Here is a 14,443-nt window from a genome sequence, read left to right on the forward strand (position 1 = left end):
TCTCCAAGGCACCTGAGGGTAGAACAAGAAGCAATGGGTGGAAACTAATCAAGGAGAGAAGCAACTTAGAACTGAGGAGAAATTTCCTGACAGTTAGAAAAATTAATCAGTGGAACAACTTGCCTCCAGAAATTGTGAATGCCCCAACACTGGAAGTCTTTAAGAAGATGTTGGATAGCCATTTGTCTGAAATGGGATAGGGTTTTCTGCCTAGGCAGGGGGTTGGACTAGAAGACCTCCAAGGTCCCTTCCAACTCTGCTATTGTATTGTATTGTAACATTTGATTAAGAATTTAGATTGCTTTAATGTTAATAATCAATTTTGTAAATATCAGCAATTTAACATCAATTGATACACCCACTATATTTGCTTTCAATGTATTTTATTTTTCCATTTTGAAATAGTAATCAAAATGCTAATATTAAAAAAGTGTTGGAAGGAATGTCCTTCTGGGTTCGGCTCCAAGTGGGAAAACAGACACTGGAGACATGGAGGTTGCTTGGAAAGATGGTTTTAATGGTGGACAGGACCACATGGCTTGAGTCCTGAACAGAAAAGGTGATCACATGCTTCAATGTTGGTGGAGAAGAGAAGGAAGTGCAATAAGGTAACGAAAAATAACCCAGAGAGCACAAACAGGAACGAATTAATGAATACATAACCAGGGACCAAAGCTAGAGGAAAACACGCACACGTAAACAGGAAGAGGTTACACTTGGTCACAAAGGAGATAAGATAATAGGATTAGGAAAAGGATAATGGAGTTGGGAAAACCCCAATCTAGCAAAGATTACAAGATAACACGAACACCATGACCATCTGCATAAAACAGACCTCTTTGTATAAGCACCCCGAATAACAGGAAAACATCTTCCCCAGGTTTTATGATAAGATTAACACAAGGGCAAGATACCAGACAAACGAAACCCAAAGACAAGAGAATCAATATCAGAACGATCATCCAGAATAAAGGAACTTTTATTCTCATTGGAATTTACACTATAGCCAGGGGCAAGAAAAACTGTATATAGGGAAAGACCAAACTCTATATGGTGCTGCAGACCTGGGAACGACAGAGCTGCGTCTCATCCTTCCCTTTCCTTTTTCTTCCTTCAATAAAGCTCATAACTTTCAGGTGGCTGTCTTCATGAAACTTTCTTCTAAGCGGTGACTCCCGGCTGGGAACGAACCAGGAAACCTTTGATCTTCCAACAGAAGGAAAAGAAGCCGAGTCCCTGGTTTTATGCCCTCTCTGGCCTTTGATCTTGTATTCTGATTGGTTGTCAGACTCCCATGGGGCCAGGCAGGGGCAACTGTCTAGGCTGTGTTTTAAATCCAGGCTTGGTTGAGTTCTCAGAGGCCATGTGGTGAGTTGGGTAAAGGGCCAAAATATTATCATGCCTTAATCCTATCCCCCTGGAGCTGAAGGGGAGAACTCTATTATGTAAAGGCTTGGGTTTCCTAATGGCCCATTGACAAAGTGGGTGGAGGCAGGAAGCTATTCTGTCTTTAAAATGTTTCTCCCTTTTCACAACCAGAGAAATATTCTGCCTTTTCAATATTTCCTAGGATATTTCATTTTTCTGGGAGAGGGCTGGGTGATAACTTCCTACAAAAGCATACATTCTGGGTTTTTATATTAAAATATTTTGGTTTGTATCCAGCCTTAATAATGTCAACAGAAATCAGTGGGGTATATTTTAAGTAAATCTTATATTAAAATCTAACCCTTTGGTAGTTTGGAGAGAGCAATGATTTAGTTGTTTCATTAACAAAATTCATTTTAGAGGTTATTCATTTCAGAGGAATGTTGAAGAACTACCAAGAAACAGGAAGAAAGAAAGGGTATCATAGCTGTTACGTAAGTGTATTTCATAAAACAAATGGAGTATTCGACCAGTCGTACTATTAACCTATGACCTGGTTCCTTAGAAACAAATTTACTACACATAATCAGACAGAGAGATTGCATTGTTGAAAAGCACAAATTCTTTTTAAGAGCTTTATCACATACTAAGAGCTATGTTAAGAAGGATGTCTATTGTCCTTTGATGGAACAAATGATCATTCTCCTTTCTGCCTTAAACTATGTAAGGAGAGCAAAATACAGGCCACCAGAAGTTCTTAAGTTACAATTCCAACATACTTCACTACTGGTGACGTTGGCTAAAGCTAATTGGGAGTTACAGTTCAGCAAAATCCAGACTACAGGTCACTTCTCTCCTCTCCCCTTTTACCAATTCTCAGAAATTGCCTGGACAAGTCTCTGCCGTTTTCTTGGCAAGGTTTTCAGAAGTAGTTTACTATTGCCTCCTTCCTAGAGCTGAGAGAAAATGATTGGTTCAAAGGCACCCAGTTGGCTTTGTGCCCAAGGCAGAACAGAATTCATGATTCCCCAGTTTTCTAGCCTGATGCTTTAACCACTACACTAAACTGACATCACCTACACATGCCCTAAACAGCTATAAACCCTATAAAATTGAAAAACGGAACAGATCCTTTTTGTTACTTGCATGTCTCCTTTTGTAAGTAAAAGACAACAATGCAATGGCTGCCCATCAGTACTTCCTCTCCCCTTCCAATTTTCCTTACCCATGCTTTGTATTTTTTGATAACCAAGCCTGTTGAGAAATGCAAGGAGACAAAGTTGAGCCAAGTGCACATACAATGTTTCCAATCCTAATAGTAAAAAGATGCCTGGCTCTTTAAAACTAAGAGAATAACAGAGTTAGAAGGGATCTTGGAGGTCTTCTACTTCAACCTCCTGCTCAAACCAGGAAACTATATACCACTTTTATCTAGAACAGGGGTGTCAAACTCACAGCCCACGGGCTGGATGAATCACATGCTGGGCACACCCACCCCCGGCTTAGCAAAGGGGGAAAAGTCCTGATACACTACGTGACACCACCAGGACGTGACACTCCTGATCTAAAAGATAGACATGGCTTTCTATCCTCCAAAGTTTGAAAAAATATCTAATTATATCTCTTGGTATTTGACACTCATGCTTGATTAATAAACTGGCAACATTTGCACTTATTTCTTTGCTTTTTATGCAAACATTTAAAATGATTCTCTTTGGGATATTCAGCAGTTCAACAAATGATACTACACTCTAGAGCAGTGGTTCTTAACTTTCCCAATGCCACGACCCTTTAATACAGTTCCTCATGTTGTGATGATCCCCAACCATAGTGTCTCGGTTCCTAAGATCATCAAAAATATGTGTTTTCCGATGGATGGTCTTAGGCCAGGGTTCTGCAATCTTAAACACTCAGAGCCACTTGGGCCCGTTTCCCAGAGAAAACAAAACACCGGGAGCTCCCTTCAGGTGACCCCTCTCCCCCTCTCACAATCCCCTGGCCTTGCTGTGTCATCCCTCCCCCTCACACGAGAGAAGGAGAGGGAGGAGGAGGAGGTTCGCCAGAGCCCTGAACCTCCCTTTGCACCACATTCGCCCATTAGGCAGCCTTCGCTTCCTGCCAGGTTTGAGCTTGTGCCCTCCGCACTCTGCCAAAGACATGGAGGACATAGCAAGGTCATGGCTGGAGCCTTAGTGCAAGAGAGAAGCCACATCCTTTTGTGCCCTGTTAAGACCCTTCATATGAGCAGCCAGCCGCCCCGCTTTTGCTGCTCTTTGGTGCTCGCTTGTGGGTGGTCTCCCCATGTGTGAGCACCGTCCTGGCCCCACCACAGCTGGCCAGGGGTTGCGAGAGGAGGAAGAGGGAGTCGCCTGAAAGGAAGTCTCGGCCAGGAAACGAGGGACAGAGGGGAGCAGGAGCACCACTTCCCGCCGCAGACCGGGCAAGAAGGCGGGTCGGCGGGGCACCTGGGAAAGCACGTGGGGGGCACAGGACACGCACCCGAGTGAGCTGGCGGGTCATGGGGGAGCCCAAGATGCAGAGCAGCATTGCGAGGTTCCGATGCTCCGGACCCGACGAAAAGCAGAGCGCCGCGGCCAGGCGACCCGACGAGGCAATATTGTGGGCTGCTGGGTGGCCTCCCCCCGCCTGTTCCCCGCGGCAGCCGCTTCCTGAGCTCCACTGAGCCGCCTCATCTGTACCACTCCAAGCCCCGCTCATAGTGCCGGTCAAAGAAGTGGGGCTCGGTGCTGAGGGCACGCACGCCTGGGTGGCCGTGGATGAACTCCAGCACGGCGCAGGTGCCGCCCTTCTTGACGCCCACAATCAGCGCATGCAGGAGCAGCTTGGCCACCGCCGCCTTGGCCCGATTGCTCCCACCACCATCACAAGCAGGTGGTGGGCGGAGGGCAACGGGGTAGGCGCACCACTTCTGCAGAAGTTTCTTGCGGGCAGCTGGTGGCAGGTGGGGGGGGTGGCTGGGGGGGTGCAGCAGAGGAGCAGCAGGCTGTAGCAGGCAGGTGCCCAAGAGCGAGAGCAGCACGCCCAGCAGAAGCGCCCGGCAGCACCGCAGCCACCATCTCCGCCGGTCGAGCTACATGGCTCTATTGCGGCGCGGGTTGTGGAAGAGCCACACTCAAGACTCTTAGGGGACCCCTGTGAAAGGGTTATTCGACCCCCAAAGGGGTCGTGACCCAAAGGTTGAGAACCGCTGCTCTAGAGTGTGTCCATGTTTGTATCTAATATTGAAAAAAGCTCAAAGAGCAAAACTAAACTACAAGGAAAAAACCCTGAATAATCTGTAGAAAGTATGTAAGGCAGACAACAAAAATAGCAACTGGTCTCAACACACGTGGCCATGTTAAAGTCACAGTTGTAAATCTACACAGGATAAAAAGTTAACAAAAAACTTCACCATCTACATTAGCTCTAATAGATCTTAACAGCTTTAGTAATTTGATTGCAAAACTATTTTTCTTGTGGCTATTTTCACAAAAACGTGATTCTGCCTATTGATGTTTTTATTCTTTGTGTTACCATGGCTTCACCACAACAGTGTTGCAACAAGACTCTCAAAGGAATGTACAGAATACAGTACAGTTGTTTCTTTAGCAACTGGGGGTTTTATTCATACAAGATCAGATAGCTGTATAGCAAATTTATTTCTCAAATGTATCTCTAGGCTATTCATATTACTCATACAGAATATTAAAGTTCAGTATTCTTAGAATGAGCAATGTACCTCTATTGGTGCTTAGGTAAGTGATTAAAAAATAAAAGTTACAAGAAAGGATATTGATGTCTTCTGCCAAGTTGATTCTCAATTCCACAATTTAAAACAAAATATCTATTCACCTTTCCCCAATTAGATATTCATGTGTTACAGGAAGTGCTACTTTCGTACAACCTGTATTTTTCAGCCTAATTTGAATCAGATGAAGTTGCATAATCACAATCTTGGTAAAAATGAAATAATTTGCATTAATAATTTAACTTCCTTGGTGAAATACTGCAGAAAAAAATATATCATTTAGTTTTATCTTTGGTTTACATTCTAACCAAGAAAAGAAATTACCTATATTTTCCCAAAACAATTTCTTACTGAACTCACAGGGCTTACCGCTTGGTAAATGAGTGCTAGATTGCATTCACAGGAAATTATTTACTGTTATCAATATATCTTTAATCTAAAGAAAGAGTGGCTCAGTGAATAGCAACTTAGATCTTGGAAACCTCAATTTACTCGGTCCCTGAAAAGTTTTAAAAGTTACACTTTTGTCTCATTTGTATGTCTGACACTGTAACAACAGTTTGCAACTTTTAAAAAGCGAGAAAGGAGATTATACAAGGAGATTTTTATTATGTATAGTTCAATAATTGATTCAGGGATAAGCTATCAATGAGTACTATTAATGAGTAAGCAAAAAGTATGTATTCACTTATGTGTAAATTTATGATATGGTATCATGTACACTCAGTAGACTCAGCTGCCTCAACATACAATCAACTGTTTAATCGGAATTCCTGATCTAGAGCTACATGGTCAATACATGTCAGAAATGGAATTAATCCAAGACTGCAATGTGATTGATGAAATCAAATATACGACCCTATCTTAATCTCCTAATGTACTAATAAAGCTAAGTGGGTGAACAGCCCAATACAGAAGATTTATCATAAACAAATTTAACTGAAGAGGCTTCCCATTCATTTTAGTAAAAGCTTTACACACACACACACACACACATATCCAAAAAAACATGAGTGGAATCTATTAAAGAAAAGAATTGTGCCTCAGCAAAGACTTCTTTTAACTACTTTTCAGGCAAACATAGGATATATTTAAAATTGTACATTATCTTCTTCTAACACATTTATATCTAATGCATTAATATTATTTAACCAACTTTACAAGCTAATCCAACAAGTTATCTAGTTTAGTGATCATTCTGAACTAAGAATTATATGAAGGAAGAAATTAGACTTTCTCTTGAATGCTCACCCAAGTTCAAATGTTAAAACAAAAATCTAACTTTATCCTTAGTTACAGGTTACATAAGCCGTGGTGGCAGAGTGGTTGGAATGCAATATTGTGGGCTAATTCTGTCAAGAATAAGACCCACCTATTCCAAGCAGCTGGCCTGGCTCAACTTTGATCTAACCATATCGCTCCTGACGGGTTTTTAACCGGGTATTTTAATTATATTTAATTTTTAGGGGTTTTATATTTTGTATTTTAATTGTTTTTATCAATCGACCTCCTCCTTGTGTATGTCTCAGTGTATGTTTTTGCTTTATGTTTGTTTTGTGTACATATTTATTTCGTATGTTTTGTTGTACGCCGCCCCGAGTCCTTCGGGAGAGGGTGCGGCTAAGAAATAAATATATTATTATTATTAACTGTCGACAGTTCGATTCTCACCAGTTCAAGGTTGACTCAGCCTCCCATCTTTCCGAAATCGGTAAAATGAGGACCCAGATTGTTAGGGGCAATATGCTGACTTTGTAAATTGCTTAGAGAGGGCTGTAAAGCACTGTGAAGTGATATATAAGTCTAAGTGCTATTGCTGTAAGTAGTCCTTGTGTTACAATGGCAATTGGGACAGGAATTTGTTACAAATTGATATGATCATAAAGTGCTACATCACATAACTGCATCACTTAGTAATGGCAATCTCAGTTGCTGCCATTACCTCAGGACTGTATGGGTCATTAAGTGAGGGCATCATATAACTGTGACTTGGGAAGAGGCTGGAGTCCCAGGAAAGCAGACTAACACACAAAAGTTACTGCGATGGAGAGGGGATGCTGCAGGTAGGCATAAGAAAATGCAATAGGGATGGGAATAACTTGTGACTTCCTGTTGGCTGCTTCATTGACTTTGCTTGCGGGAAGCTGGCAGGAAAAGTTGCAAATGGTGATCACATGACCGTAAAACACTGCAACAATCGTAATTGTGAACTGGTTGTCAAGCATTTGAATCATGATCATGTGACCGGTGGGAAAGTGAATGGATGCTGCTACAGCCATTAACTATCTGTAAACAAAGTATTTCTTCAATGCTTTCTTTCAATTGTGATTAAACCCCAGGGTGTGCAGGTTCAAACTGTACCTAAAAACTGGCATACGGAGCAGGAAAGAAACAATGTGATCAAAGAAGCAACTCTTTCTAAATTACAATGTAATTAACTCACAAGTAATATGTTTTAAAATTGATATTAATCGGTTTAAAAGTTATTGCTTATCCTACTTATTGCAAGATTGGTCACTAAACGTACTTGGCAAAGAACAATGTACTATAAAGTACACAATTCTCTATTAAATCTGAGTTAACGGAGAAGAACCAACCTTGCAATTATAGCATCCACAGTTCTAGGACACAATGCATCAATAAATATTTGCTCTTAGTCTGAATTAAATGGAGTAAATCAATAGATAATATTTTTGCTCAAAACTGGTTAAAGTCACTTTCAGAATACTGGTTGGTTTAGACTGCTGAATGATAATACATATAACGCCTAGCACGATATTTTAATTGAACAGATCAAACTTTAATTGCCATCAGTGACCACTGCAAGTATTCTATTGGAAAGCCAAATTTCATTAAAGGAAATTTCTGTTCTGAAAAACCCACTAAATGTGTTTTCAAAAAGACATCACTCCTATTTTAGAACTAGAAATCAAGCTAGAATATAGGTGCTGACTACGGAAATAAAAAGTAAAAAACAAATATAAGAAAAAGAAAGGTGGCAAAGAATGATAAATGATTGGATAAAATAATTGGATGGCTATTAATCTGTTCATTATTAATTCTGTTACATCTATTTTCTTTCAATAGAACACAAATTATGTGAACTAGTTTTTCATGCAGGTTAAAAAGATTTCATTTGCATCAGCTTAATTGCACAGCAGAATCTACTAATAAACATCACTTGTGGCTCCATTTCATTACAATCATTTACTCAATCTTGAATGTGTGTACCAATCTAAGATAATTGAAAGTAGTTCTCAACTTATGACCATAACTGAGCATGGCAATTATGGTCATAAAGCATGTCACTGATGTGACCCATTTTTGCAGTGGTTGTGAATTAAAGGCAGCAGTTGTAAAGTAAATACCACAGTTCTTAAACAAACCCATTGTTCACTAGGATTTCTGCTGAAAACCAGAAGTGAATGCTGGCTCCCTACAAAGCCATCATAAATAGCAATCACATGATTGTGGGGTGTACTTTTGCCAAGCCCCCAAAATTGGTCATGTGACTATTGGGAGGGTGACACTGGAACTTTGAAACCAGTCATAAATATCTTCTGAGGGGATCTGCTGTAATTTCAAATGGTCACTAAGTGACAAGTCGTAAGTCAAGGATTACCTGCATATTGGTTTTATTTACCTTTCAGCCAGAATATTACTGAGGTTTGTAACAAGATTGGGAATTTTCATCACTTTTGAGAAAGGAATATTCTTTATTTTTAAAACTATATTAAGCCTTCTTCAGGAATATACCAGAATTTTCATTATCTCATCTGCAGTGGTTCTTTTAGTTTATTATGAATTGATATTTTAATAGTATAATATATTTTCAAATAAATATCCTTTCTGAAACTTGTCTGAATATGTTTAGAACTGTTCCCAAAACCAACACATTCTACAGTTAAATAGTACATTACTATTACTGTTGAAATATTAAATTCATAAGCCTTTTATGTCAGAACGCTAACGGCCTTTATGAATAACTCTCAAAGTCTGCTCAATTTAGAAAACAAATAAGAATAATTTTCAACTTAAATTATTAGTCAGCTTACTGTGTATTTCAGAGTGATAGACAATAAAAGCAATCATATTTCCCAACTGATTAACCTAAGAAAAGGGACTGTAGGTTTTCAGGCTCCTACTGTGAATGCATACCAATTCATCAACTAAAAATTCTACAACATATTCCAGATGTCTTTTCAAATTAACAGATAATTAAGTATCTTAAGCCAAAGAAATCCTGAACAGACATCTAGTCCAATAACATTGAAGGTCTATTTGAGATTATATGTGAAATCTTCTACAGACATAGTATTTTTCCAGAGTTTCCTATACAAAGAACTAGTTTTTTTAAAGTAGTATTTTAGTTTTATCTTAACTACTTCATGATGTTTATGGAAGTTTTTATGTACAGTGCCATGCAATACAACCATACAGCAGTACACAATCCAGACACACTTTTCAATTTACTAAGACAATGCACTAATGAGGCAAATTTTGTGAACCCTGCTAAAACGTTACAATGTGATGTAAGTTTCTTATAAATTGTCTTTACAGATAAAGGGATTCTGGTTAAATAACATACAGAATTATTTATCTGTTTGCCAAATAATTAGACCAATTCTACATTAAATAGTTCAGCAACAGACCTTTTAATTTTCCATAGTAATACCGTAGATTAATACTGCTTCTAAAATAATTATTTCCTCCTTTGAAATTTAGAGTAAAACAAACACATTCTGAAGTTGGGTTACTGACCAAAATTTATCAAATCATTTTTCAAACAAGAAATCATCCAGATATTTCCACCCTTGAACATTGTTGCTAAAAGTACAGTGGCACCTTGGTACTCAACTGCTTTAAAACTCATTGAATTTGGTACTCAACATTTTGATGCAAAAAAAATTGTCCCGATATTTAGCATTTGTTTGGTACTTGACATACAAGCTAGATCTGGTTGGTGTTGACTGCTTTGTGACTCACTACATTATTCCTTATGGGAAAAAATTGTTTAATATTGTTTTGATAATCACTGCACCTCCCAGAACCAATTGATGGTACCACTGTACATGCTATCAGAACTACATAGCAAGAGAGCAAACACATTTTAAAGAAAACTGCACACATATTTTTAAAAATAATTTTAAGAAAACATTCAGGACAGAGAGCTACCTCTGAAGAGTTTGTTCACATTATTGTAAGAAAGAATCACTGCTAATTTCTATATTCTACATAACAATGATAAAATATCACTTTTAATTATTAACATTTATTTATTAATATTTATCTTCTAAACATTCAAAATATTTTTCCGTCCAATATATTCCTACATACTTTTTCAAATACAAGATTAAAATTTCATTTGGAGACCCTTAATTCACATAAAACACAAACACAGATTTTATAAGTTTCATTAATGTTGCTTATTTTTTAATATTTGTTTAGTTACTTGCAGTAGTTCTGACAATAAATTCCTAAAATTTCATCTAAAGTCTATAGATAAAAAAATTAAAATAGTAGATATGCTTCTTCAAAAGCCGAAATAGCAAGGTATCAATAAAAGTCCTAAGACAAATAAACCAAAGAATATGTCTCATTAAGTCATGTATTCACTATGTAATCAAGATACAGAACAGCAATATACAATTTATTACAATAATCATATATCAATCAAAACTACTATGGGTACTGAAATAACTTGACCATGGGCCCTATATTTTCAAATTCCACATTAAAAGGTTGATAGGAACAAAAAAGTACATGTTTAGGCTAATACAGCCAGTAAACAGTAGTTATATGCCAACTACTGATTTAGTTTTAATATATAAAAAAAGAATAATAATTTATTATCAAAGTGAAACAAAAAAGTCGGAAAGCAAAAAATATTTTTTCTTTTAAGATAGAAGGGTAGTATGGCAAGGATATTCACTGGAATAAACATATTCTTGCTGGAAATCTTTCCCCTATCTAGTATGTTTAATAAGTGTAGCTTGATTGTTTTTACAATAAATTTGTAAAGCTAAAAATCCCAGATTCACCAGAAAAAAGTATATTACATTAATACACTACTGTAAACCCTGGAAATTCACCATCAATCCAGACAGTAAACCTGACTGACTTAGAGGAACCCACAGAATCATACTTTGCTTATTATTCTGAACTGCTCAAGAAATCCCTATGCTTACTTTGTTCCTAGATCTAGCATACACTTCCTATTCTTACCTTCAAAATGTACCATAACTATGTCTTCTCATACTCCTGCTCATATATAAACTACATTCTTATTTGTGTCATCGCTTATCTCTTCAGTTCAAATCTATACTTGAATTTTCCATGAAGCATTTAGCATGTTACTCTCCATTTTCTATTAAACTTTAGTATGAGAAACTGAAATAAACTCTCCACCATATCACTTTCTTTCTCAAAGGATCCCCATTGACACAAATTGTATGATCAACCGAATTTCATTCCCCCCCCCTCCCATAGGCAGTTTTGTGAACCAGGCTACCTCTTTACCTCACCCCAGTCTACAGCCAAAGAAGCCAGACTGAAGCTATGTTTTTTGGTTCTCTGTCATTCTTCATCATCTATATATTATAAAATAGAAGCTACCCATAGTCTCAATCATAAGTTCTTGAAACTGATGTGGTAAGTATGGCACCAAGTTAAAAAGACAGAAATTACTGCACAGTATGCTATAAGATTTTGCAAAGACTGAACAGAATCCATTATAAAATAGCATCAGAATAAATAATCATTAAAATGATTCTGTGAAGGCTGGAAGATTAAAATGGGCTTTTCTTATTGACAATAATTATAAAGGCCAGCAGCTCAGACTTTAGACTTCAGTTGGGCACATATTTATATAATGCTATCAAACCAAAATTTACATAAAACTTCTGTTTTACTCTTTTCTTACCTTTATGTAAGAAAACTGGCATTTTATACTAATTAGTGATCAAAATCTAATCTTAGTCCAATATCACATCAGTACACATCTTCACACAGGCAGCTATGAAATGTAGCAATAGCCTGACTCAACAGCTGAACTTTGAGTTTATTCTCAACTCTGAAAACTGATTGCCACATATAGCTTTTTTAAAAAACAAATAAAATATTATCTGAAATGCAGGGGGAAAGCATCACACTTATTGTTTTAAATCAGATCTAGGTCAGATAAACACAGCTCTTGAAAGATGTATACTATGAATAAGTAAAGCAACTTTCATAAGCAAACTATTAAGTACATCAACTTTTAAAATTGAAATAAAGTTATTTGAATAGTAAAAGACAGGAAACTCTTAATCTGGGATATCTTTTGGATTTATTCAAGGACACAGATAAAGACTATCAGTCAAATTAAAATCACTTACATAGTCTCTCCAGTCTTGGCGACATGACAAAGAAATTGATCCAATACTGGGCAGACTTCCTTCTTCCCTCTTTTTTCAAAATCTATAGAAATGGGAGGAGAAATAGAAGAGGGGGGGAAATGTAAAACATACTTCGTGAATTCTGTATCCTCAGCTTCCTTGCCCCAGTTTTTTTTCTAAATAGCAACTCCCCCTCCCCCCCCCAACATTCAAACTTCAGAAGACACGTAACATGAATTTGGAAGGTAATTTTTCAGGTTTCCCTTCATCGTCTGTAATAGATACCTGCTTCAAAGTTGTCCATACGCTCTTGACTTTTGGGGGGGGAGCAAAAGAGGCAAGGTAGGAAAAGGAATAAGTATCAGGAAGTAGTATAAAATGGACCGGGGGTTAGAAAGAAACCCGAAATATCAGATTGAGAAACCCGGGGTACAGTATCAGTAAGGTGCAAGTAATCTCGAAGAAGGAACTTCTAAGGGCCCTTTTAAGGGGAAAGCGAGAGAGAATCGGGAGAGGAGGAGGTGGGGGACGATGTCCCCGTCCTGCCCTCCTCAGCACACATTTTGGGAAGCCCAAAGTAGGCTCCCCCAAAGCAGAGCAGCCCAGACTGTGGCGAGAGTAGAAGTGGGATCCCCCCCCCAACCGCCGCTTCCCCCCCTCTTTTCCAAGGGAATTGCCTTTCCTTCCCAAGCCACGTTAAGGGCCAGGCCTCCTCTTCCGCCTCCCAAGGTCGGGGGCTCGTCTCTCTCTCTCTCTCCCCTTTTCCCCGCGACCTCGAGGTAAGCCTCCCCCGCGTCTATCCCAATTCAACCCCAGCCGCAAACCTTTCAGTGCCTCCTGGAGCCTCTCGATATCCATGATCCGCTCCTCTTCCTCCTCCTGCCTCCCGGGGCTCTGGCAGGGAACAGGCAGCCGCGCAAGCGGAGGGAGTTCAGGTGCGGCTGCTCCAACGGGGGGAGAGAGAGGGGGGAGGGAGAAGAGAGGGGGGGGAGAAAGAGAAAGGGGGGGAAGGAGAAAGAGAGACAGAATGAGAGAGAGAGAAAGAGAAGGAAAGTAACAAGCGATTCCCCGGCGGCCGGGCTCAGCAGCCTTCCAACATGGCGCCTAAGCCGTCGCCGTGCGCGCTCCCGACCCTCCTCGCAAGCACACACCGATTTCTGCCTCTCCTCTTCCCGCCGGCTCGGGAGCGCGCTCGGGGAGGCGGGTGGAGACCAGGAGAGGGCGGGGCCGTCGGGGATGACGTCACCGCAGCTTCGGCGGGAGACCGCTTCAGCGCCGAAAACTCGGTAGTGCTCTTTTACCTCGGGGTTGGATTCACCTCCCTCCTCCCCTTTTCTTGCTTCTCTTGCAAAGATGATGGGGTGGGTGGGCTGGGAGGACCCGGACATTCGCATGTTAATATTTTCAGACGAGCGCTTAAGGTGGTGTTTCTCAACATTAGCAACTTTGAAGATGGGCTGATTTTTTAACTCCCAGAATTCCCTAGTCATGCTTCCTAGGGGATGCTGGGAATTGAAGTCCGCCTATCGTTTGCTGAAGTTAAGGTATTTATCTGGCTGAGGTGTACCTGTTTATTTTCACTCCACCTTTTTCTTCCTTCTCCTATAGACAGAAATTACTTTCTCTTGTAGCCACTATAGAAAATTAGCACCCACTCCTAGAGAATGAAATATTTTGGGGAACATTAAAAGGCAGGGTAGAATATTTCCCCTAAAGGAGAAATGGGGAAAAATCTTGAGGCAGAAACCAGCCCCAGTCCCCCTCCCCCAAGCAGAAACGTAGGAGGCCAGCTTTTACAAATGCAAATTTGGTAATCCATTCAGAAAGACTAGATCAGATGGAAACGCCAGATAAGCAACACAACTAGGCAAGCCAAAGGTGGTCAAGATTAGCTCAGACAAACACATAGGGCAGGGGTCCCCAAACTTGGCAACTTTAAGACTTGTGGACT

At 39.6% G+C, this 14,443-nt stretch overlaps 1 protein-coding gene across 2 annotated transcripts in view; it reads right to left on the reverse strand.

Annotated features, from left to right (window-relative positions):
• Nucleotides 1–13,624, reverse strand: part of PPP4R2 (protein phosphatase 4 regulatory subunit 2) — a 33,305-nt gene extending 19,681 nt beyond the window's left edge. The window contains exons 1-2 of one of the 2 annotated variants that reach the window (XM_081936331.1): nt 13,317–13,624; nt 12,493–12,574 (exon numbers count right to left, since the gene is read on the reverse strand). In XM_081936331.1, coding sequence (XP_081792457.1) covers nt 12,493–12,574; nt 13,317–13,350 — 116 coding nt within the window. In that variant the 5' untranslated portion in view covers nt 13,351–13,624. Of the gene's footprint in view, nt 1–12,492; nt 12,575–12,777; nt 12,812–13,316 lie in introns of those variants that run through there. The other variant, XM_081936332.1, reaches the window with a different exon arrangement.
• Nucleotides 13,625–14,443: the final 819 nt, after the last annotated feature.

The sequence above is a fragment of the Natrix helvetica genome (assembly GCF_964273705.1).
Source record: "Natrix helvetica genome assembly, chromosome: 1".
NCBI classification, from domain to species: Eukaryota; Metazoa; Chordata; class Lepidosauria; order Squamata; family Natricidae; genus Natrix; species Natrix helvetica.